This window comes from Sipha flava, unplaced genomic scaffold (genome assembly GCF_003268045.1).
Source record: "Sipha flava isolate LNK unplaced genomic scaffold, YSA_version1 36_pilon_pilon, whole genome shotgun sequence".
NCBI lineage: Eukaryota > Metazoa > Arthropoda > Insecta > Hemiptera > Aphididae > Sipha > Sipha flava.
The window spans coordinates 365,413-390,450 of NW_020273076.1; the positions used below are offsets into that span (position 1 = coordinate 365,413).

At 27.0% G+C, this 25,038-nt stretch overlaps 2 protein-coding genes across 2 annotated transcripts; both read left to right on the plus strand.

Annotated features, from left to right (window-relative positions):
• Positions 1-346: 346 nt before the first annotated feature.
• On the plus strand, positions 347-1,359 carry LOC112688050. The gene is made up of 3 exons (XM_025561070.1): positions 347-423; positions 500-592; positions 662-1,359. Exons 1-3 carry the CDS (start codon positions 375-377, stop codon positions 1,081-1,083), a joined length of 564 nt encoding a protein of 187 aa, XP_025416855.1. The 5' UTR covers positions 347-374; the 3' UTR covers positions 1,084-1,359.
• A 6,652-nt stretch (positions 1,360-8,011) lies between these two features.
• LOC112688040 lies at positions 8,012-19,014 on the plus strand. The gene is made up of 4 exons (XM_025561057.1): positions 8,012-8,211; positions 8,424-8,602; positions 11,858-12,114; positions 18,265-19,014. The coding sequence occupies exons 2-4, from the start codon at positions 8,529-8,531 to the stop codon at positions 18,771-18,773; spliced, it is 840 nt and encodes a 279-aa protein (XP_025416842.1). The 5' UTR covers positions 8,012-8,211; positions 8,424-8,528; the 3' UTR covers positions 18,774-19,014.
• The last annotated feature ends 6,024 nt before the right edge of the window (positions 19,015-25,038 follow it).

Consider the following 25,038-nt stretch of genomic DNA (forward strand, 5'->3'; position numbering starts at 1 on the left):
TATTATTATTTTGCACGGCAGATGTTTCGACAGCACAAAAATTATCATTTATTTTAGACAATTTTAATTATGAGTTCCGTTACGTTCAAATACTTAATTGATGTTAAATTTTACTTTTAGTTGAATTAGAAGCCAAATACAAGAAAATTAATAACCAAATGAAAAATCTTGTAAATACTGTTGACTCGTTAGGTTCAGAAAAAAAATTTTTAATTCAGACGATTACAACGATGGCTAAAGAAATCAAGAGTATTTTTTTTTAAATTAATTATTGTATTTGGAATTTTTTTCATCAAAGGTTAAACATACATAATTTGTTCTTAGATAATAAACATTATGCAAACAAAAAAGATTGCAATAGGTTTAAGGATCAAATGAAGAAGGATTTGGACAATCGTAAAAAACATTCATATACTTTAAAAAGTAATATAATGTTTATATTTCTATAATTACTTTCTGAAACATAAATATATTTAACACGTATACATTTATTATTAAGATACAACTGCTAAAGTTGTAAATTATGAGAACATCGACAACGTTATTCATCCTAAATATGAGAAGTTAAAAACTCGACTATCCGAGCTGGAAAGTAAGTGGTCGATCTCCTTAAACATTTTTAATGGATATTTGTTATAATTATTTTATAAATATGTTTTAGAAGCAAAAGTGACAAACCGAAATTTCATAAATCAGATCAATGCCGAACAAATGCGGCAAAATGTTATGATTATGTCAGGAACATATTTAAGAGGTGGAGTGATGAACGATTCAATAGAAAACATTCAACACGCAGCGAAAAGTCAACAAGCTTATCCTATTCATTCAGCGCCACCGAGAGAACCAGAACCGACATTTCTAAAAATACCTCCACCTCCTCCACCACCATTTAAGCCTCTGCAAGCAAAATGTGAACTGCCTAGTCAATTTCCAAAATATGTAATCAATACAGAATTGTTGAAGTCTATGGCTAAACAATTAAGGAAACCTGATGGTGATAATATAAGGAAAATTCCAAGGCGAAAGGATATGATAATTCCTACAAAAGTCACACAAACTGCTGAAGAAGATGCTTCTATATAACCACCAGCTCTTTCGTTGACAGTTATGATTTCAAAGCTACCTGTATTTTGTTCAGAATAACTAACGCTTTTGGTAGCATAACAGAACCGGAATCACCTTAAAAGTCTAGCTTAAGAGTTTAGCACAATCAGAAATTTCATTATAATTAGTAAAGTCTGCGTCACTTTTTTTTTTTTTTTTGATGATGTTCATCCGGTACTTAAAACGCACCAATTATCAATATTATCTCCATTCATAGATCAGCTCACTAAATTACACATCCTTCATATATTTGATATCTGTAGACATACTTATATTATAGTTCATAATATATATAAAAAAAAATTTATATATCATCGTAATTGATTAATAATAATCTGTGGTAACCTAGATTTATTTTTCAAAATTAGTATTACTATTTTCCAAAATATGTATTACGTCATCGTATTTAAGAGATGAAGGAGGAAATTAAAACATGTATTTTAATGTATTATGAACTAATCATGTTCTTTACACATTTTGAAACATTTTTAATTCCCTGGTACGTCTACAGGTATCAAATGTATGTTTACTTATTATAAGTGTAATATAGTATGTTGATGTTGAAAAACTGTAATATAATATGATGCGCTAAAAATTAAAACATCAATCACTGACTAATTTGTTTTCTTTTTCCGAACGCAACGGAGTAAAAGCGAATATATCCAATTAACTTTGGCGTACCGCTAAACCACGTACAATTATGCATAAAGTACACAAATACAATCGATAAGGAGACGTCGATTTAACTATTTCCCGAATAAATATTATATTCGACTCGTTCCCAATGGTTCAAAAGTTTGATAAAATCTTTGCAAAGTTGCCAACACATACTACTTACTGTGGCACGTCGGTCTTGACTGCTTTCGAACGGCACCACCTGCTAATCGACATACTGTGATCGTACATCTAGTGTTACACTAAGAACACGTTTTCCAGTGTAACGGTCCGAGGAGGCTCCCACTGTCATATCACCTCATGGTATAATTTAAGAAAAAAAAAGAAATACTAAAGAATAATAATAATGATAACTACGTCAATAACGCAATGTGGACATTTATTGATTTTACGCGGGTAAAATTTACGTTGTGTGCTAAGGGGTAAAGTGCACGTACTTTATATACAAATTCTCGTTTTACGTGTTTTTTTTTTAAATTTTATTTATTATCTAAAACGTAAAAAAAGTCAATAATTTTTGTAAAAACTGCCTCCCAACGTACCCTAAATTTTATCGTAAACGAAAAGGGTCTAGTACTAATTGCCTGTCTTCCAATAGTCAGGTAATAAATATATGAGTGGTTTCAAATATTTTCAAACATCATGTAACAAAATAAGTTTGTAATTTCAAAGTCGTAATTGATGACTTTTGTTATATTTAATATTTGATACGATTATATCTATACGATGAACCATTAAGATCCTATACTCTTTTGTGCAATGATAAGATATAATGCACATTAGATCTAAGCCAGACTATGGTAAATAATATACGTGATTGAGTAACATTCAGTTGATTTTCGACACTCGTTATCGTTGTACGATATTATTTTTACAAACGTTTTTAGAATTGATCAATGTGAAGTGCGGACGCAGGTATTTAGCGAAAAGAAAGAATATATTAAAGCAATTAAAGGTTTTAAATTTAGTTTTCAAAAAAAAGTTAGCCATTAACAAAGAACAGTGGAACTGTGCGACAAAAATGTGTAAGGTTTTTTTAAAAGCAAATAAAAATGACAAATTAATATTTGACGAAAGTAAGTTGAATTATAATAATCAAATACCATTATCTAAACAAGTACCTACTTAATAGGTAAGAAATTAGTAACTCTAGAAAGAAAAGCAGTCACTGAAACATTATTATGTGAAAGGTCTTCGAAGTGATTACATGAAAAATTAAGACACTATAAAATAGATACTATTACAACCAGTGGCGTATCCAGAAATTTTTTTTGGGGGGGGGGGGGTGTTATAAAAAATGGAACATTAAATTTTTTTTGAATTTTGTGTGTTTTTATTATAATCAATAAACAATATACATACACTAAACATTTTCGGGGGGGGGGGGTTATAATCCCCTAACCCCCCCTGGATACGCCACTGGCTCAGAGTACATTTTTACTGAATATTAAATATAATTGAACCAGAAAAAGAAAAACTAAACACTTGTTTTATAGAGGCTATTCCAACTAAAATTATTTTAGAAGTCAAATCAAATAATTAAAGTAAAATAATAAGTGAAATCAATGTAAAAAGCACTGCGTATTGAACGGATTCCCACAGAGCGTGGGAACCTTGCATTGTAGCGTGCATTACAAAAATATAGCTTTTCAACAAGAAAGGGCATGAGGTATTGCAAGCTTTTTTTTTTTAATCCGTGGTGTGCTATGACTCATGTATCTAACGCACGAGAAAGTGCATATGTGTAAACATGCGACAAGACATTGTAGAGGGTGCCCCCGCGAAGCACACATTTTAAAAATTCAATAACTCAGCAAAAAACTCGAAATTTCAAGAAAAAAAGTTTATTGTAACCATAAACATCCCAATTTTTTTCTTCTTCGCCTTTTTCCCAACTATTTGAGGTCAGCTACTCTTATATTAAATCTCCACTTATCTTGATTTCTACATGCCCTACGCACATACCAATGGCCCTCATATCATTCTCAGTCGTACCTAACCTCCTTTTTTGTTTTCCTCTTCCTCTTTTTCCTTCAATCCTTATTTTCGTAACAACTCTTGCTCCATTTATTTCCTCTCGACTCATCACATACCCAAATCATCTCATTCTATTTTCTCTCATGATGTCTACTATAAACGCTACACCAATACTACTTCTCACATATTCGTTCCTTATTTTATCTTTTCTTGTCATTCTATTCTTTCATCTAAGCATTCTCATTTTCACAACACTAATACTCGATTCTATTCTCCTGTCAACCGCCCAACAATATAAACCATATAGCATAGTTGGTCTCATAGTGTAGACTCCTGTAAAATTTACCTTTCGGCCTCATTGGAATTCTCTTATTGCGTAATCTGCCAAACGCTTCTCTCCATTTCATCCAACCACACTTAGTCCTATGTTTTACATCCATGCTAAAACCCCCATCATTTTTGTACAAATAATCCTAAATATTTAAAGTTCTCGACTTCACCTATAGCTAGTTATAAGCAAACCAAGACTATAATAGTCTAGGTCTTGTTCTTGCAGACTTGATCTTGGTCTTACAGAGCCATTATAGTCTTGGTCTTGCTGCAAGACTTGCATTATTTAAAATTAAAAAAAAAAATTATATCCCTATCTAGGCTAGGAGCTTGTAGAATTTGATAATTGTTTATTATCTCCAAATTAACTAAACTAGTATTACATAATTATTTAATCGTTACGGCCAAAGACTGAAGTAAGTGTAAGAGTCACTAATACCACCATGGGCGCAATAGGGTTTTTAGCACCCCTGAGTTCAAATGTAGCACTCCTGTTTTATTTTTTCAAATCTATATAATCTATAGTAACTACAGTTAAATACCATTTTATTTTATTTTCAGTAATTTCAGCACTCCCAATATTTGGGCTCTAATTGCGGGGCGGTCCTGGTTTGCGCACAAAAGTACCACTCGTTTGGACACAGTTAATCTTAAATTTAACAAATTGTTTGCGCACAAAAGTACCTTAAAATAAATAAATATAAGGCACATAATATCTACTATGATAACTTTAAGCTACTTTAAGTAATGTATGTAATAGTAATGTGGCATGTAAGTACATTTTCCTTCCCACTTTACAGACTTAGGACTGTCTATGAAAATATTTGTTCATAGGTGTGGTAAAAAATATACGATTAGTCTTAATAGTAGTGTAGTTAATTCGTATAATAGTTTATATTCGTTATTTTTATTTTTATTTATTTTTTCACGTTTTTAAAGTTTTAAAGTTACATTTTTTTTTCTATAAAAGCAATTGCCCATTAATTTTTCATACAATACGTTCCGCTCAATGAAATTTGTCACGTTAGTCTAAATTTGCGCTGTGATAATCGCCTGATATATTGAAAGATAGTTAGTTAGAAAGATAGTTATAACTTATAATCAAGCGAAGTCCCAACGGAAAGTTCCGTTTCAGGTAAAAATAAAATAAAAATATTAGATTGTGCACAAACAAGTTGCAGCCTAATTGCGTTCATGAATACCACAACAATCGACACAATAAACAATTTTACAGTATTTCACGAATAGCACACAAATTAAATAAATACAATACCTGTATAATAATACCCCAAGCAGTGGCATGTTTTTAAGGAACGGCTGCTCCTTCAATATTTAGGGGGTGGGTGGTTAATAATTAGATAGGTACTCTTGCTTATACGATGAATAAATTGTTATTTTATAACCGCCAGACATCAATAGACTACATAATATTACAATGTACAATGATAAGTAGTATTAGTATAATAGTATAATAATATATAGGTATTGTATAATATGTAGTAGTGTAGTACGTAATACGTATATTATGTTGTTTATACACTTATAATTTACCTATAATATATAATTACCAGGTATTTAAAAAATAAAGTTTTATTTAGCTAATAGTTTATTTTAATTGATCTTAAAAAATGATGGGACTTGAGCGAATTAAGTATGCATGTAACTGTAGCATTACTAGCATTTCAATGAAGCTTTTCATTATCATTAAGTAAATTGAATGTATTATCAGGGGCGGACTGGGCCGAAGGGCGAGGCACAGTGTTCTAGAAAGTTGATTTAGGGGGACAAAATTAGATTTTTTTGAATCACTAATTAAACTCAATATATTATTTAATTGAAAGATAGTTAACTATTGATTAGATAATATGGAGTTTTAAACCCGTACGCCACGCCATGTAGTGTACAGAAATACCTAATGGTCTATGATATGGTTTTTAATAACAACATAAATTATTGGAGTATATAGTGTGTTATATAATTCACATTGTCCATTGAAAGAACTTCTACGAAATATTTTTTTTTTTAAACTATTTTATATAGTAATGAAAGGTATATATGTATTTATTTTATTAATTTTGAGCTAATTTTCACTTGTCTAATTTAAGTTATTATGTGTGAAAATAATAGAAAATTTCTTGTTTTAAAATATTAAAGAATATGAAAAATAAGTAGAGAATAGTAGAGGTTATATATTAGTATTTTCCAAGAGCTATATATGTCCTATTAAGGATAATGTTTAGTTTGGTTGCGGTAATTTGCGGTTTTTCATTTTAGAACCTATATTAAACATTATATTTGTACATAAATTGGAGAAAAATTAAATAGAGAACAAATTAATTTCAAAATAAAAAAAACAAACCATAAAAATATTTTACTTTAAATAAAATATTTAACATATTATGTATTTTACTTTGTCACGTCAGTGATGCCATGCTAGCGGCACTTGTCGCTACGCTCCTCGGCGCCATCGCTCCGCTCCGCTGATCGAAAATATCCCTCGACTTGCTATGCAACACCACCCCAAGTAGGTCACAGGGTATTTACTAAGTTGCTAACTGTTGTATCAGTTATTAATCATCATGAAAATAATCAAAAAAGTGCAAAATAAAATTTCAGCAGTTGAACCCGATACCTGTCGCTATGTATGGTTTTCAATACCTTTAGACTACGAGTTCACATACAATAATCCCATAATATTGTTCATACATTAATTTAGCTAGAAATAAGGAAAAGGTATTCAGATAGTGCTAATAGTAGCTACGGTGTTTTTTTTAGAGCGACTACGATAATTGCATGTTTGAGTTAACCATCAAGGACACAAAGAATTCTTTAAAGTTTTTTAGTTTTGTGTATCAAATAAAAAGATGTTGATTGGACATTGTCATAAAAAAACTTATGCTGTATGATATTCGTGGAATTTTTGGGTCTCTACCTAGGATCGCCCGGGCCGATTTCTTACCCCAGTCCGCCCCTGTGTATTATACATTTAATTACATCATTTACACTGATCAAAACTGTTAAATAATTGATGATCAATTATCATGAAAAATACTATATTATACTATATTTTTATAGGATAAAAATATTAATTTATTATAAAAAAAAGAGGAAAATTATCCAAATTAGTTGTTCAATATATTTTTTACAGTAACAATGTGAGCAAAGCGAGTGATTTTGGTAGGTAGGGGTATTTAAAAAACAAGTGGATGGGTGGGTGGGTGGTTTGTAAGAATCTTTGCCTTCCAGTATTATCAAGTAAAGCTCTGAAAGTTTTAATTCCGTTCCCCACAACTTATTTATGTGAAAAGGCCTTTTCCGCTCTTGTATATGTCAAAAACAAGTTTCGCAATCGTTTGGAAAATGTAGAGTCCGAACTTCGATTAAAACTTTCAAATATTGAGCCTAATATAGAAAAAATTATGTCAGAAATGCAATATCATCCTTCACATTAAGTATACCTATAATAATTTTAAATCATAAGATTAATTTCAAATATCATAAAAGTAAAACAATAATTAATTTTTTATGTAAGACAAAATGTTAATGCAATAATATTAAATATAACGAAAATAATAAACAAAATATTTTTTATACTTATTATATTTTTATTTACCTTTCTTTTAAATATATTGGTAATTGTAACATGAAATATTTTTTAATAAAAAAAATGGTAATTCCTAACAAAATTAATAAGGTGGTCCGAGATTTAAAAATGTCCTTCATCAGGGGTCCGCGTAATAAAAAGTTTAAGAACCGCTGAGCTAAACTGTCGAATTTTGAGGACAAAAAATCCTAGACATCCAAGAAAAGCAAATGTATCCTGATAACATTAATAATATTTCGGTTGAGAGCACTGTTCGGAACGACCTAAAATCCTAGAATGATAACAGACTTGCGTATATCTATTGCCAATGTTATTGTTACCAAGTGAGACATGGACAAAACGAATAGAGTTACCTGTAGTACTACTTATACGTTCGGTTCGTGAGGTTCCTTTGTCCTGTTTGTTTTTATCGTTTCACAGTTGATTTGGATAATTTGTGTACTCATCGTTAATATACCATAGTTATGAAAATAATGAAAAAATATAGTTCAACACACACCACGCACGATAGCAACATTAAGGTGAGTGTGTTCTACCAAATAATCAGCACCCCTACTCATCGTTGGCCTTATTCCACCGCATCAAGGCCAATTGTTAAAAATATTGTACCTCATCCAAACCTGTGTAATTGTTTCGTTGAATCGTCTTTACACAAAGTTTTCGTTTATTCGGGGTTTTTTTTTTTTTTGTTACCACATAATAATGTTTGTGTTTTTTGCATTATGTTTTCTAGTCGATTTGTGTCATAGCCGAAGCATATTCTTAACCATAACAATCAGTTCTCCAGGGACGGCTTTTAACAGTCTGTACATCTAGTCAACCATTTCCTATCATAATCATGAGTTCTACAGACCGCTCAATATCATCTGGATTTCCAATACCACAGTGGATGAAATCTAAAATTAATGACAGGTTAGTATGTTTTTTAAAGTGCATTTAATTTATTCTTCAATCACAGTTATTGAAAAAGTTTGTTTCCTTATTTTTCTGACATTAATAATATTTTATCTAATCATTTTTATGTAAAATGATATTATTTTAGTCAATTAGGTACCTAGGTATATATTAAATAAATATAATATTTAATAATAGTTCGAGGGCTTTATATTAATTATGGATTATGTTGTAATAACCATTGTACTGTACAAACAACTTTTTCTACCATATGATTGATGTAATAAAAATACAAGTTTATTATGTTGATCTAAACTATAGGCCAAGATTAAGTTTATCTTGGCCTGTGATCTAAATCCATTTTTAATTCTTCGTGTATATGTTGTAAATGATAATTGTACTATATTATGCAATAAATCGATTTCATTCTTAGATAACAACACATGAAAAATAGAAAAATATTATACAAGTTTATTGTCATTTATATTATAAAAACTTATTTATTTTATATAAATTAAATGTTATCTATTTCATTTGGCTATATGATAGTAGTTTTTAATTAGTATAATATTATATCAGTATTTGTCATTCAATTCTGTTTATGTGTTTTGTTATATGTTAAAATGATATAAAATTATTAAAACTAGTTTTAACATGAAAATATTTTAATATGTTTCATTATATAGTTTAATTTCTTTAATTTAATGACTTATTTTTATGTAACTAAAGATATTTAAACTCTAAGTAAAACTAGGAATGTATTGGTTTTACTATAATAAGTAGTGTGTTGCCTTTTTTTTGTGTTTGTACGAGATTTTGACCTGAAAGTCTGATCCAAACATCATTAAATAAAAAGAAGGAAAAAAATGTTAGTTGGTACGTTTAGGGTAGGTCATGTTTTGAATTTCTAAACAGTTTCCCAAATAATGTAGAAAAATGTAAAAAAAAAAAAAAGCAAACCTTTCAATGGTGATTGAACCCTTACCATTTATAAACCACATTTTATCATGATTATAAGCACCTATCAAAATTGGCCATTTAATTAACATCTGGTCAAGTTTTTGATTTTCTTAAATTATTGATGTAAATTTTTGCAAAAAATGAACATTAAAAGTTTAATTTACTTAATTAAAAAATTTAAATCTATTACTTTATCAATAATCTTTAAAAATATAAGCTAACCTACCAGACTTCTTTCACTCAGAATGTTTTTTTCTAGAACAATGATAAATTGGTTTTAAATTTAAAAGACCCATTCAGCAATAACATTCATTCATATTTTTATCTCATTCAACTGTATAGTCACAATCAACCTAGAAGTTTTTTATTTTATATATTTATAATTTATAATAACTTAATTAAAAATAACTTTACATAACAATGTTAGGGGGGGGGGGGCAAAATTAATTTAAAAAATAAATAAAGATTTTTTTTATACATTTTATACATTCTTTTTTTTCCTTATATAGTTTTCTTCTATATATAATATATATGTTATATTATATATAGAATTCACTATATTGTTAATTTTATTCTTCTAAAATAGTTGAAAATCAAGATATCTCTAACCCATGAACATAATATATACATTTTATGTAGTAAAGTAATTATAACTTATAATGACTTATTATAATTATAATAAGTAATAATCTTAAGCATGAGCATCCCCAGGGGGTAGCAAGCCAGACCACTTGACCCCTCTAGAATTTTAAATTTGTTTTCCAAATCATTATCTGTAACGTGCAAATTTAGTAAACATAGATAATTTTAATATAACATATCTATGTTTACTAAATTTGCACGTTACAGATAATGCTTTGGAAAACAAATTTAAAATTCTAGGGGGGTCAAGTGGTCTGGCTTGCTAACCCCTGGGAATGCTCATGCTTAAGATTATTACTTATTATAATTATAATAAGTCATTATAAGTTATAATTACTTTACTACATAAAATGTATATATTATGTTCATGGGTTAGAGATATCTTGATTTTCAACTATTTTAGAAGAATAAAATTAACAATATAGCGAAGTCTAAACTGACATGTCAGAAATATAATAATCTATATTAATATTTATATGTGTTATAGGCAAAAATAGAAAATCATCAATCAGAGATAAAAATTAAGTTTAAGTTCAGTAATATTTTGAAATGATTTTTCAACCCTAAAATCTATACTTAAAATATGTAGGTCTTATTTTTATTCTACTGACGATACTTAATTGCTAGTATTTATAAATAAGTTATATTGTAAGGTTGACTCTGATTTTTTAAATAATTAGTAATATTTCTAACTGATTATTTTAAAACTGGTTTAATTATTTTATTGATTTACTTATGAATGAATTTATAATTTTGATAAATATTTTTTCTTTGTTAATTTAATAATGTATTTTTTACTTTTTTCAAAAACTGTTGAGCTTAAGTTATAGCTAAATAACTATTGGTCTTCACTATTTTTATAGTTTTTGCTTGATTATTAAAATGTAGAAATTACATCATTTACTATAATATTCACATTTAGTGTGTCCATAAATTAACAATTTTTCAATAATTTAGTCCTTATTTTATTTACACAATTCATAATTTTCTATACATACCCAAGTTATTTTTGAATAGAGTAAGCATATCAATAATTACAAAATATAATTTATGATAGCACCAATTTTGACTTAACATCCTCTATAGAAATGTAAGTTGCCTTTTTACGTTATTTATAAAACAGAAAAACTTAATTAATTTTTTTGAACACCATATCTTACATACACTACATTAGTAACTATTATTTATTATACTATTAAAATTTATCATTATTACATGAGTTTATTTATTTTTATGGTCCTGGAACTTGAATACATTATAATAAAAACTAGTTAAACTCTCAAGATAAACTCAAGTTCATACAGCTAAATTCTAACCCTACTATTAATTTAAAGATAATTGATCACACATTCACCACAACCCAATTAAAATAACCATGTGAATTTCAGTAATGAATGATTAGAGCCATGAATGCTTGAAGCGTGATTTGATATAAATTTAATATACATAAAATACCAATTATGATACCTAGTAATTAGTAGTATAAAATACTATGTTATTGTTGATTTTTCAAGTAGTTGTTCGTGATCAATTGTTTTATTTATTATCACTTCAGATTCTATTCATATAATATTATTTTTTAAGTACAATATTAACTAGTTTACTTAACTAAGTTTTATTTTATTGATAATTCATTTTATATAAATTGAATTATATTCATTTTTCATTTAGATACGATTTAGACCAACCATCATTTTCTCCAGCAGGAACAGATGACAGCTTCTTTTTAGTTCGCTATTTAAAACAAGATACAGTTAACGAAAAACAAAGTGGCACTTCGATTAAAAATAAAACATCTGAAGATAATTCATCAGAAAAACCTATTCAACATTTAAACAAAATGCCTCCAGCATTAATTGTTTCAGACCAACCAGAATATAAAGGTCATACTCTTGCTTGTCAACGTTTCATTACAAATGCTTGTGGTGGTAAGTTATTATTATTTTGTAGTGTAACATTTAAACTTATGAGTATTTAAATTTTTAATCGCTTTTTTAATTATCAAAATAAGTGAGTTTCCCAGTGAATTTATTTATTTATTAGTAAATAAAAAATATAATAGTAATTTGTTCAATGTATTCTTAAATAAAACTAAATATTCCAATTTATTTTAACCACAATTAATCCTACTAAAATATAATATACAGTCAAGTTTGTATTAATAATTAATAACTATTCTACTTTAAAATGTTAAAAAATGATGATCTAATTAAGTATTGAATTTTTTTGTTTGAGCATTATTAATATATTCAAATTCTGTTGAATTAAAGACTAGATAATTTGATAGTTTCCCTTTCATTCATGATTAAAATTATATTAAAAATGTTTTAAATATTTTTTTATAATAATTTGTAATTAACAGGATTTTATACAGGTTGTGTAATGTATTCTCTGCAAAATTTTTTTGTCCAAATAAAATAAAAGTCTTTAATTTTAGACATTATAATGTTAAATATTTATATACATTTTATAATTAAGTTTCTAAACTAAAAATCCTTTTTTAAATATCATCAAATTCTCATGAGTTTCCTTATAAAGTAATCTTATATTTTTTTTTTTTTTTTTTTATAACATACTGAAATATTTTATTTTTCAGAATAGCATGGTATTTTCTGTTAGTAAAATTTGCGTGAAAATTAAAAATAATGTAATTAAAACATTTGTTAGGACCATTTCTTTTACCAACAATTTGAATTTTGTAATTAAATTTATATAAAAACATTAAAGAACTATGTCTTATGATATTACAAATTATAAACCTACCTATTATTTTATACCTTAACAAATAATTAGTTAAATTTAACAATTGAAGAATAATTTATTTATACCTTTGTGGATTCTACAAATTACTTATACTGTTATGTATGTTTTTGTAATAAATTGATTACATTTTCAATAACTGTTATATAAATATGTATTATTTGACTGACATATAAGTTAATTACAATTGTATTTGACGTAAGAGAAAGAAATAATATGTTGAAATATCATTACTAATGAAAATCATAATTTCATTGTGAAAACATGTTAGTCATTAAATACAGTTTTGGAAATTTAGTGGAAGATTAAGTATTTAATAATTTAAAATATCAACAGTAGGTTTTTTATTATGGTATAATTTTTTATTGAACACTTTTTAGAAATAAAAATAAACAATTGCTAACAATCTGCTAACTATAATGATATAAGTTTATTATTTAATTTACTTTAATAATCATATTTAATTATTTATCTAGTATAATATATGTATACAAATATCATGATGTATTCTTTCTTATAATTATTTAAAAAATATGAAAATAGTTCAATATAGATTACAAACAGCAATAAACAAATTTCTTAATGTTATTGTCTAATTAAAAATAAAATAAGTTGTACTTTTTTAGCAATATAAATTTATTAAATTTAAGTAATTCCTATATTTTATAATATTCATATGACCATTAGCACATACCTCTATTTCAGGGGTGTCTACAATACTTTTGGACCAATCTTAACAAAATATGTTGGTATATTTAAAAAATTATAATGTATAAATAATTAAATAAATATAACTTTATTTTTTTATTTAATATTGTGGTAAATTAGTCCCATTGAATATGTTTGTCTTGAGTCTCATATATTTTTTTCAATTATTTATGATTTGTACTTTTGCCATCAATTGTAGCTTATTATATTATCATATCAGTATCATATCATATTATTAGTTTTTCACATACATTTAGAAAATTTTGTTTTTTTCTATTACAAAATATTATTTATATTTTACCAAATATTTTAGAATAAATTACATTTAATTTGAGAAACCACAGTTGAAATACAGACCCCTTAGACTTAAATTGCCGGACCTTATTTATAACATTTTGGGATGTGCCTGCAATTATATTTAATGATACATAAAAACTAAATACAACAATTGTTTTGTAAAAAAAAAATTTATATATTATTATAAATTCAAATATACTATTAAGATCCGTTATTGTAGTGTACATAATGACTCTAAACTAGTACATTATAATTATCATAATGAATAATTTATTAATTACTGGTGTTATTTATTTACATATATTTTTAAATGCATATAGCTTTAAAGATTACATAATGTTATACTACTATAATTATAATAGCTACTTACATGATTCATATTTTCATGTGCTTGTTTAATAATTAATATTTAATTTATTTACTTGCCTAAAAACAGTATTTTTTTCAGTTAATACACATCCAATATTGTAAGATCTCTGTCAAAAATATTTTCAATTAAATTAGGTATTTGATGAATAATGGAAAAATTTAATCTAAGTAAATGACAATTGTGTATTTGTACACTTTGAATATTTTATTAACTTTGTTCATTGACTTAAGATGTTTATGGTTTTACATTTAACTTACAATAAATTTGATAATACATAATTTAATTTATCTGCCGTAAGCTAAACTAATTATTATGAAATAATTTCTAAGAAGTTATTAATGTAAAAACTATATAGTAAAAGAATTATTGATTTTTTTTATACTTATATTTGGATTTGCATTTTGGTCTAATATTGATGAATAAATTAAAAATTAAATCATACTGTGATATATGTCACAAAAGAAACTTAATGTATACAGCTTTTTAAAATTCAAATCACTTAATAAAAGTAATCAATCCAATCTCAATAGATTTTATTTGAAAATTTTTTCTATATCCATATAGAGCTTGCAATATCAAAAATATTAATTATCAAAAAATAACAATGATCTAATTTTATGTACATTTTCATATTTATTTTAGTTGATCATATTATAATATATTAAGTAAATACAATATATTTTTTCATAGTTAAGAATTCCATAGAGATTTTAGTACATACTTTCGCCTATTTTGATATTTGTTATTTTCGTGTTTTATTTATAATTATTAATTACTGATAGTTAAATTTTATATATTGATTTAAATATTGCGTTTGTTATGTAGTCATCAAAATATCACGCAGGATTGGTAATTTAGAACATGATTTGTACCCATGTCCCATTATATAACTAATTAATGATATTATGATACGCTTTTCGATGGTTCAGCATTCACTGTCTGAACATAAAAAAAATAGATCACTTGGCAATTACATTTCTTACTGCGTAAATATGATACACTAGTCTGACCTGGACAACTAAACTATTTTAGAATGTAATAATTTTTTATACTTTCTGTGTAGACTTATCATATACCTATTCTAAGATAATGTAGATAAAACTTAAAACATTTAGAAGTTTTTTATTTAAAATAAGTTGCACGTGTGTGAGTAATTTGTTTAGATTGGCTTTATTTACTTGTATTAATTGTACCACGTATTCACGTGATAAAAAAAAATTGAAATCGAATTTTAATTAGCACTATTATTAGTAATTATAATCAAAATAAACAATATTAAAACTTATTAAAAACTAATTATAAAATAAATATTTATAGTTTAATAATAATACTTATAATTGACTCCTTATTGATTAGATTACACTATTATAATTTACTAGCTGACCCGACAAATGTTGTTTTGTCATATAAATTATTTCTAGAAAAAAATAACTAATTTAATATAAGTGTGTAAGGATGTGATATATAAGTAGAAGATGCATGGAGTGTTGTGAACGGTGACGAAGTATAAAAAGGAAAAAACATCAAACATTTATTTTTCTAATAATTTATTAAAATTGATCCTTTAAAATTATATATATATCGCTAATTATGAGAATATTAGAAAAAACAATATCAATCCCTCAATGCAATAGAGTGTATAATATTTTTTGCTATCCCATCTTTCGCCAACACAAAGTGGATGGTTCAAGAGCACGCCACGTATAATTGTCTGTGTAAAACACATGATATGCTTCAATCTAAGCCACAGACAGACATCGTTTGGCCTTGAGACTTATTGATAGTCATTGCAAATGCCAATCTAATTGGAAATTGAAGGCGTTTAAATTGTATTGGCACATCTGTGGGTATAATAGGGATTCGCGGTAATAATATACCTCGGAATTTGCCATTTAAAATGATGGCTTCGATAAAAATTTTCCTTAATTTTTTAATGGCTAATCGCGTGCCGTTACACGATCCAACCTTCAGTTGTAAATTAGGCGGTGGCTTGCCTGGTAAATCCAATGAGTTTAAAAACTGTTGGATTACAGCTTCAGTAGCATCGCAAACTGTATCAATAGATTTGTATGACACCAAGTTTCCTGGTAACAAATGTTGTATCTTGAGATTCAATTCGTTAACCTCCAAATGTTTTGCTGCTAAAATTGCTCTTTCTGCCAGCCACTCATGATTTGTGTATTGTCTGTGTAAATTGAGAAATATCTGGTCAATGAGAACATCTTGCGAATCAATGATTGTGCAGAAATCGGTCGGTAATTTTATGCAGCCCGTTTCATCTGTAGTAACTTTCCCATCACCGTTATCTAACAATTGTTTTGAGAATCTTCCGTACGCAGCTTTTTTTTGATTGAATCGCAAGTATCGAAATTGTTCGTTCAACATACATATTGACCATGAATTATTGACAAAGTTCATGACATCGTAGAATAACGTTGTCCTGATCGTGTCTAATCATCAACCGATGTGCTTAATAATCCTTTGAACTAACATTCTTGTTTGTTTTGGCACCTGTTGCGGGATCTTATTATTTAATATTTATGCAATACCCGTCATTTAATACCAATAGTAAAATTAATTGTTTCATTTAATAATTAATTTTCAATTGCGCAGTTATCGACCGGGACAAAAATTAATAAATTAAACTACGATTTAATAAACAATAACAGTTTTCCAAAAAAAAATTTCCATAAAAACCTCCTGGCAATTATGAACAATTATAAAAAATTTGGGCCAAATCGGCCCAGCAGTTCTCAATTAATGAAATGTAATACATTTTAGCCTCCATTTATATACATATATAGATAGATATCAACTGTTTTAAATTGTTTTTACAACTACCAACACATATTAATAGAGTTATGAATATAATATAAACAATTTAATATCAAATAAACTTCACTTACTATTCAAATTAAGTCTTAACATTTTTCTCAACAACATTAAATTGATAGATTTGAATAACAAAATGTATATTAATATAACTATCTGAATAACCCGGCTTCGCCTGTAAAAATAAATGCTTTTTATGTGTAATTAGGTTACAATAGGCTAATAAAATTAGAAATTTTTGGAAATTAATCTCTTATACAGAAATAAAAAATCGATAATAGTCGTTATTGGAGGAGGAGATAGTCGCTTTTGGAAATTATTCTCAGTAAAATAGGCACGTTCACTATTTTTTAGGTGTACACTGGAGGTGTGTGTGACGGTTGAGTTCCTTTCCGTTTTTTTGGTTTTTATAGCAACAGCAACTGCCCTTTCGGACCTTATCAGGTATACTGCTGTTTCCCTTTTGTTTTTTTGTGACCCTATAATCTATATCTGTACCAAATTTCATCAGAATCGGTTAAATAGTTTCGGAGTCCATCGGATACAAATTGTCGAGCATATCACGTATAATATTCACTGTAATAAATGTTTGACTTATTCTAAGACTTTCTAAAAACGTTCTTTCATACAAACCTTGTCCAAACAATTACGAATATAAAAAAAAAAATTAAATCGGTAAAGGTGGTCTAAGGTTATGGTGTGATCTAAAGAAATAGGGATTTTTATAGATTATACTATAAATATATATTTTAAGTTCTAAAGTAGTAAAATATCTATATTGGTTGGCAAATATATGTTAAGCTCGTAATTTAGGGGTATTGGTGAGATAGATCGCCCCGTCTCCTAAAATCATATTTTAGTAATCACGAATTGAGATATACAATACATATCATTTTATTGCACATAATTTAAGCCCCAATGATTTTGAAGAAGGTAATCCTCAAAAAAAAAAAAAATATGTACCTATTTACGTGCCTGTAATATGTGTAAGATGAATTCTCAAAATTTTAACTGTAAATTTATTTTGAGACCTACTTTTGTTTTCAAATCCATGTTTATTTTTAGCTATCTATAACTAAAAAATTAAAATAAGCTTATGTTTTTGTTATAGATGCAGTAGCAGCAGCAAGCTTAGGGGTAAATTTAATTGACCCTCCAAAATCATTGGGAGTTGATGATGGTTTTAAAAGTGGAGCTTCTGAATGCGGTAAATCTATCGTAGCAATGGCACATCAAATGGTATCGGGACATAGAGTTTACAAAGGACGTTCCTCAGGTCCTCAAGAGTTACTTGTTGTTGGGCCACCACAATCTATGTTATCAAAAAGACGGAACAGTAAATCACTCCCTGCGAGTCCTCTGAGTTCACCTCCCGGATCACCACGAGCATCTCGTAAAAACCCTTATTTCACAGCGCCGTTCCAAGAAGAATCAGGAGATAAACATGGATCATCATGGATATTATCAAATTTATTTTCACACCGAGCTGATTCACAAGAAGAATTATCTGATAAAGAATCTAAAAGACTCTCCAAACCATCTTCTTCCAGCAATTTATACATAAAACCCAAACCTACAGAACTGAGAGAGATGAACTTTTGGTCACCTACGTCAATGTAAAAATGTAAGCTCATCCAATATTACCCATTGCAAAATGATTATCTGCACTATTGTTTTTATCATAATTTTTTTATCATTAGCATAATTTAATATTTATCCTTATTTTTCCTTATAATCTCATTAACTTTGTATCTGTAAAAATAATTTTTATTTTTAAGTATTGTTATTTTTGCTTTTTTTTATCATTTTATAATATTATTAAGTACCATAATAATTATAACACGAAGACAATACATTGTATAGTGTGCATTATGTATACATATAAAATATAAGTAAAATAAATTGATTAATATAAATTTTTTTTATTTTAACAATTATCATACTTTTCTTTTTATATTCATATAATTAGTATTCTAGTTATTTGAGTATTATTTTAATCCATTTACATAATCTAGTTTATGGTTTCTATAAATTGAATATTGTGATAAAATTTCATTGCAATATTCAACTACTGTATATGCTTTTAATAGTACAAAACTTTTAGCTTGTATAAAGAAAACTAACTTGACCAATTTCTTGTGTTGAAAATGGTTATGTGCAGATGTTTTATTCTAGTTAACAAATCAATAAACTAAATATTTTAATTATATATGCTTTATTTTATAGTGTTTTTAGGAGATATAAAACCGCTTATTCATATGAATTGACCATGGTTTAATATTAAACGACTCATAGAAATTATAATTCAAGGTCATCATATTATAACCAATTTGTTTTGTACTTTTAGTTGGTTAATTAGTTTAAAGTGTTTTTTTTATTTAATATGGTTATTTCACCTTTTAGTAGGTTTGCTAAAAATAAGATTATCAAAGACAATTTCCGTGTTCATCATTAGATATAAATTATAATTAATGAGTATTTAAAAAGTTCATTTAGAAAACAAATTAACTTGCATTTATTTCGCAACAAAAAAACTTAGTTCAATTCCAGTTCTAGGTTGGAAGAAATGAACTGGTTCCTCTCTTCGTTTTGACAAACAAGTTAGAAAACAAACCTAACCTATATTCCTTCCCAGAAAAAGGGATCACATAGGTATCATCTAAAATAAGTTATTTTTAAGTTCTTAGCTTTGCTAAGAACTAATAATAAATTATAAGTGACAATTTTAAATTGATATACGAATGTTCAAGAAAATTATAACTTTATAATAGAAATAATTTTGTTCGTTATTATTGAATGTAGGTTTTGACGTTTATAATAAGTAGGTAGGTACATAATTTGGGATTCTATTACAAGGTCGTCAACAGGCGGATACTTTGTAGAGAAACTTAACCCCTCTCCACCATCGCCTATATGAATTTGAATTCTCCCACAAAATTGTTACTTGTGTATTTAATAACATTATATTATAACTATACATCACTTTGATTTTAAAATTACAAATTTTTTCAATGATGACTAAAAAAAATAATTTTTCGAATTGAGGCGGTTTGGTAATCAAAACAATCGTTTGTTTTTTTCATTCGGATACCTACCATTTATAAATTATATTATGTGAATATTTAGTTCTTAAATATTAGAAGAAAGATTTCCAGCTCATACATTCCATCACTTAAATTAGTTTTTAATTTAATATTTATTGTTGTTTGTATATGTAAACAGTTTGTGCGTGATTATAAGTACGAAGTTGTATTATCCTCCCGCTAAAAATAAATATTTAAAATAAGAAAAGAAAATGTAATGGTTAGCTTCAAATTGTATTGTCTTTATCTTGTTAATATATAGATAAATTCGTTGATTTTGGAGTAAAATTATTAAATTTAACACCGTAGCGTTTCAATTTATAACGTTCAAATTAAAATTTAAGTAAAAACATCTATTACCAAATTTAATGAGAAAAATATTTTCTAATGCGTCTCGAGTAAGTACTTAGTATTTTTGTAAAACACTCAACAAAGAAATCACAGCCATAGAAGTAAACAAGAGCTAATTTTAAATTTAGAACTAAAGCTACATATATATATACATCTTATTGATAATTTACTGGAATAAAATAAGAATTTTCTTAAAGCTGTCCCTTCAATTAGAATAGAATAAATAGAACATTAAAGTTGTATACTTGTAAAATTTGATATACATTTTATACAACGTATGTAATATTTTTTAATTAAATGTTATTTTTAAATTTTCATTATTTACGACTTTAATTTAAAGATTCACGTGGCAGAAAAAAAATATATTTTTACTCACAAAAAAAACATTAAGTTTGTTTGAATATTCATCGCTAAAAATAAATTATTCACGTTTACACGTGCTCATTTAAATTTATTGCAACGGGCGGTACTCCTTTCGCCCAAAAATGACCTTCCTCTTTTTGCCCACGTCCTCTTTTGGACTAAAAATGAAAAAACGTTTCCTCTTTTCGCTCAAAAATAATTGTATTATTTTCGCCTATGGTTTCACGTTTTACATTTTGGAAACCACTGTCTCAAAATTAATAATTTTTAAAAAATCATATAATAATCAAATAATAAAATAGAAAAATATATAATTATTAATAATAATTAATAATAATTTAATAAGTGTTAAAAATAAGTATTTAAAATAGTGTTATCGATGTAAAATAACTAATAAGTAATTTGATCAGGTTACTACTTAAATAAATAGTTTGTTTTTTTGTTGTAAAATAATACAAATATTCATATTAATTATAACGTTTATTAAAGTGTTTTAAACTATATATTTCAATAGAAGAGTCGGCACCTTTATACACTTTTCTCGACTGACTATATTAATAACAATCAAAAACTCTTCAGTGCACCGAAGGACCAGACCAGGCTAGGTTAGATAACTAACCAGGCCGATAACAATATCTAGATTACAAATATAATTGATATAACATAATATATATATATGTATATAATATAATTTAACAAATTTGATATCGATACGTAACACTCGTAACAGCTTTAATTTTAGTATGTCGTTTACTTTTGTACCGAATAGTGTGATTGTTTTTTCTCGTGACTACATTTTATAAAAATGGAATTTTTAAAAAGTAAAAGAGGTGGTCGTATGGTTCTTTACAATAACTTTAAGTACAATTTTGGATCGACTAATAAAAAAGACAACTCTACCCGTTGGAGATATGTAACAAGAACGTGTGATGCAAAATTATATACAGATAAAAATGATGCTTTTATTTCAGTAGTCGGAGAACACAATCATAATGAATATGATAAATCGAATATTAATCGCCAAATAATAAATACAGCATGTAAACGAAAATCTTTAGAAGATCTTTATACAAGACCGAAAAAAATAATTTTAAAAGAAATTGCTCAAAACGACGCATCATCATATTTAAACGTAGTTGATATAAAAAAGTTAAGGAACACAATATGTATAAATCACGTGCAAAAGTCCTCCCTCCTAACCCTACTGATATAAATGAAATTCATCAGTATATTAACGCAACTGAAATAAACATTACAAGATGTGATCATTTTGTATTGAATAAAGATGAAAATAAAAATGTTATAATATTTTCCTGTGAAAATAATTTACATTTCTTGAGCAATGTTGAAAAGGTATAAGTCGATGGCACGTTTAAATATTCAACAAGATTTTTTGAACAAATGTTCACTATTCATGGATATAAAAATGGCCATTATGTACCATTATTTTTTGCCTATTAGTTGATAAATTGGAACATACATATAAATTTATGTTTAAAAAAAAATCACCAAAAAATGTAATAGCCTTGGATTACGTTTATCGCCGTTAAAATATATGGTTGATTTTGAATATGCGATACATAAAGCAATAAAAATTGTTTGGCCAAATACGGAAATAATTGGATGTAGGTTTCATTTTGAAATGTGCAAAAATTTGGTTTGGCTACACTATAAAGACGAGTCTTCAGATATCGATAAGTGTATACACTACACGTTTGGTTTACTATTTTTAAATCCTGAAGAAGTAGGTGATTGTTATGTAGAAGATTTAATGAGTGACTGCCCTGAAAATGAAAAACTACAAAAGTTCTGTGATTATTTAACTAATAACTATATATCCGATGAAAGTATGTTCTCACCATAGCTTTGAGCAGCTAAATCATCAGAGTTAATCAGGACAACAAATGCATACGAGTCCTTTCACTCATTTTTTAACAACAGTTTTTATAGTAATTCTCCACCAATTCATATGTGGTTGGCTGTGATACAAGAAATCCAAACTGATGTTTATATTAAATTAAATAGTATTCACTTACAACACTTACCCAAAGATAGACAAATAAGAGAACGCCAATTAAAAAACGAAGAAACCATTGAAAAGTACAATAGAGGAGAGTTAAGTCGGTATGAGTTCATTAAATCAATGGCATTCAATTATACAAAAAATGTAAATACAAATTAAATCCATGAATTACTTTTTTTTAACGACGTCATAAAAATAAATGACAAATACCTAAAATATAATCTTATATTAACGAGCTAGTGATCACTATTATTGATTATTATATCATTTATTTTATTATTGTGTAAAAAAAGATATAAGTATCTAAATATAATAAATATCAATAACGAATCTATACATAAATTATGTAGATATACCGTACGAAATTACCAATGCAATGTTAATTATTATTAATAATTATATATTTTTCTATTTTTTTATTTGATTATTATATGATTTTTTAAAAATTATTAATTTTGAGAAAATGGTTTCCAAAATGTAAAACGTGAAACCATGGGCAAAAAGAGGAAGGTCATTTTTGGGCGAAAAGAGTTCCGTCCATTACAACGGATTTAATAATAAAATTGCAATAGACGTATATGCAAACCCGTATTTAGGAGAAGGGCATGGGTAGGCACATGCCCGGGGGCGTCAAGTTTCAGGGGCGACAAAATATTTTGGCAAAATTAATTTTAAAAATTATGTACCTAATGAAAAAAAAAATAGTATGTTTTATTATGTTATAATTTATCAATTAAAAAAAAATTGTATTTTTATTATATTATATTTTGTTAGTTAAAAAAAGTATTAAACGATTTTTATTTATAAGTTATATTTTAATATTAAAAAATATAGATTATGGACGAAATAATAAGTGTTATATTATTATTATTTATTTATTGGTGGGGGAGGGGCATAAATTATATCCTCGGGGGTGCCAAATTTTATAATACGGGCCTGCGTAATATGTATATATTACATAGTGTGATACAAATACGGAACAACATTAAAGTCAAGACACTTAAGTACTTTTTTAAATCACGACACTGATACACTAATAATTATACAATCATAAGCGTGCACACGGGGTAGTCAGGGTAGGTACTTGACTATTCTGTGAAACTTCCCACCCTCACCAAAATATTCAATATGATCACAATAATAAATAAACATATTATTTTCAACCACTTAGAAACATTAGTTAACGTTAAAAAAATGTAAGAATACTGGAGAAATATAGTTATTAAGTTAAATGAAGTTACGAATGCAAATTTTTTGTTAATATTAAATGATAATGTGTTATGTTTGACTACCCTGCCAGTTATGTCTGCACACGCTTATGTATACAATATATTATATCCATTACCAGTGGTGTCATTTAGAAAGGGAAATGGGGGGGTTAACTTATGCGTTCGCCACAGAGTTTAGTTATTTCAAGGTCGGCACAACATCAAAATATGTATACGTCTTTTATAAAGTCATTGGCATTTTGTAAATCAAAAAATGAAACTATACAGGTACTTATATACAAAGTACAAATCATTATATTTTAGGACTAGTATGGCGTCACCCTCCCTCCGCGTAATTCGGCATTTTCGTCAAATGAGCCGCCGATTCAGCAATTTAATAAGAGCATACCAATTGCCATATTCTAAAAAAAAAACTGAAATGACGCCACTATCCGTTACCAGTCTGTGTTGTTAATCATTGTTTGTATTATATTTGCTACTTTTTATGCGCACATGATAAATAGGTGGTCGGGGGTAACAAAACGATAGGTACTTATACAGAGTTTGTATAACAAACCTTTTTGGTAAATTAAAAAATATTAATTATTATCTGGTAGATTATAATGCTTCATTCGGCAGATCTATGTATGTTAATATTTCTTTAATAACAATAAGTTAATGATACTATAAATAATTTTCTCATGATATAATTTATATTTATTTATACCTACAAATTAAAATATATAATTTATATATAATATATAATATATATTTCTCGGAGCATTGATACTAACGCAGGTCTGACAAAAATATCTATTTCATAAATTCAATTTTTGAATAATTTATATTTCTGATCA

Excerpts from the sequence above, each read along its gene's own strand:
- LOC112688040 (XM_025561057.1), top strand. The coding sequence starts at position 8,529 with ATGAGTTCTACAGACCGCTCAATATCATCTGGATTTCCAATACCACAG. Across the intron at positions 8,603-11,857 it reads AAATCTAAAATTAATGACAG|ATACGATTTAGACCAACCAT; the intron begins GTTAGTATGTTT and ends TTTTTCATTTAG. Across the intron at positions 12,115-18,264 it reads CATTACAAATGCTTGTGGTG|ATGCAGTAGCAGCAGCAAGC; the intron begins GTAAGTTATTAT and ends TTTTTGTTATAG.
- LOC112688050 (XM_025561070.1), top strand. The coding sequence starts at position 375 with ATGAAGAAGGATTTGGACAATCGTAAAAAACATTCATATACTTTAAAA. Across the intron at positions 424-499 it reads ACATTCATATACTTTAAAAA|ATACAACTGCTAAAGTTGTA; the intron begins GTAATATAATGT and ends TTTATTATTAAG. Across the intron at positions 593-661 it reads TCGACTATCCGAGCTGGAAA|AAGCAAAAGTGACAAACCGA; the intron begins GTAAGTGGTCGA and ends AATATGTTTTAG.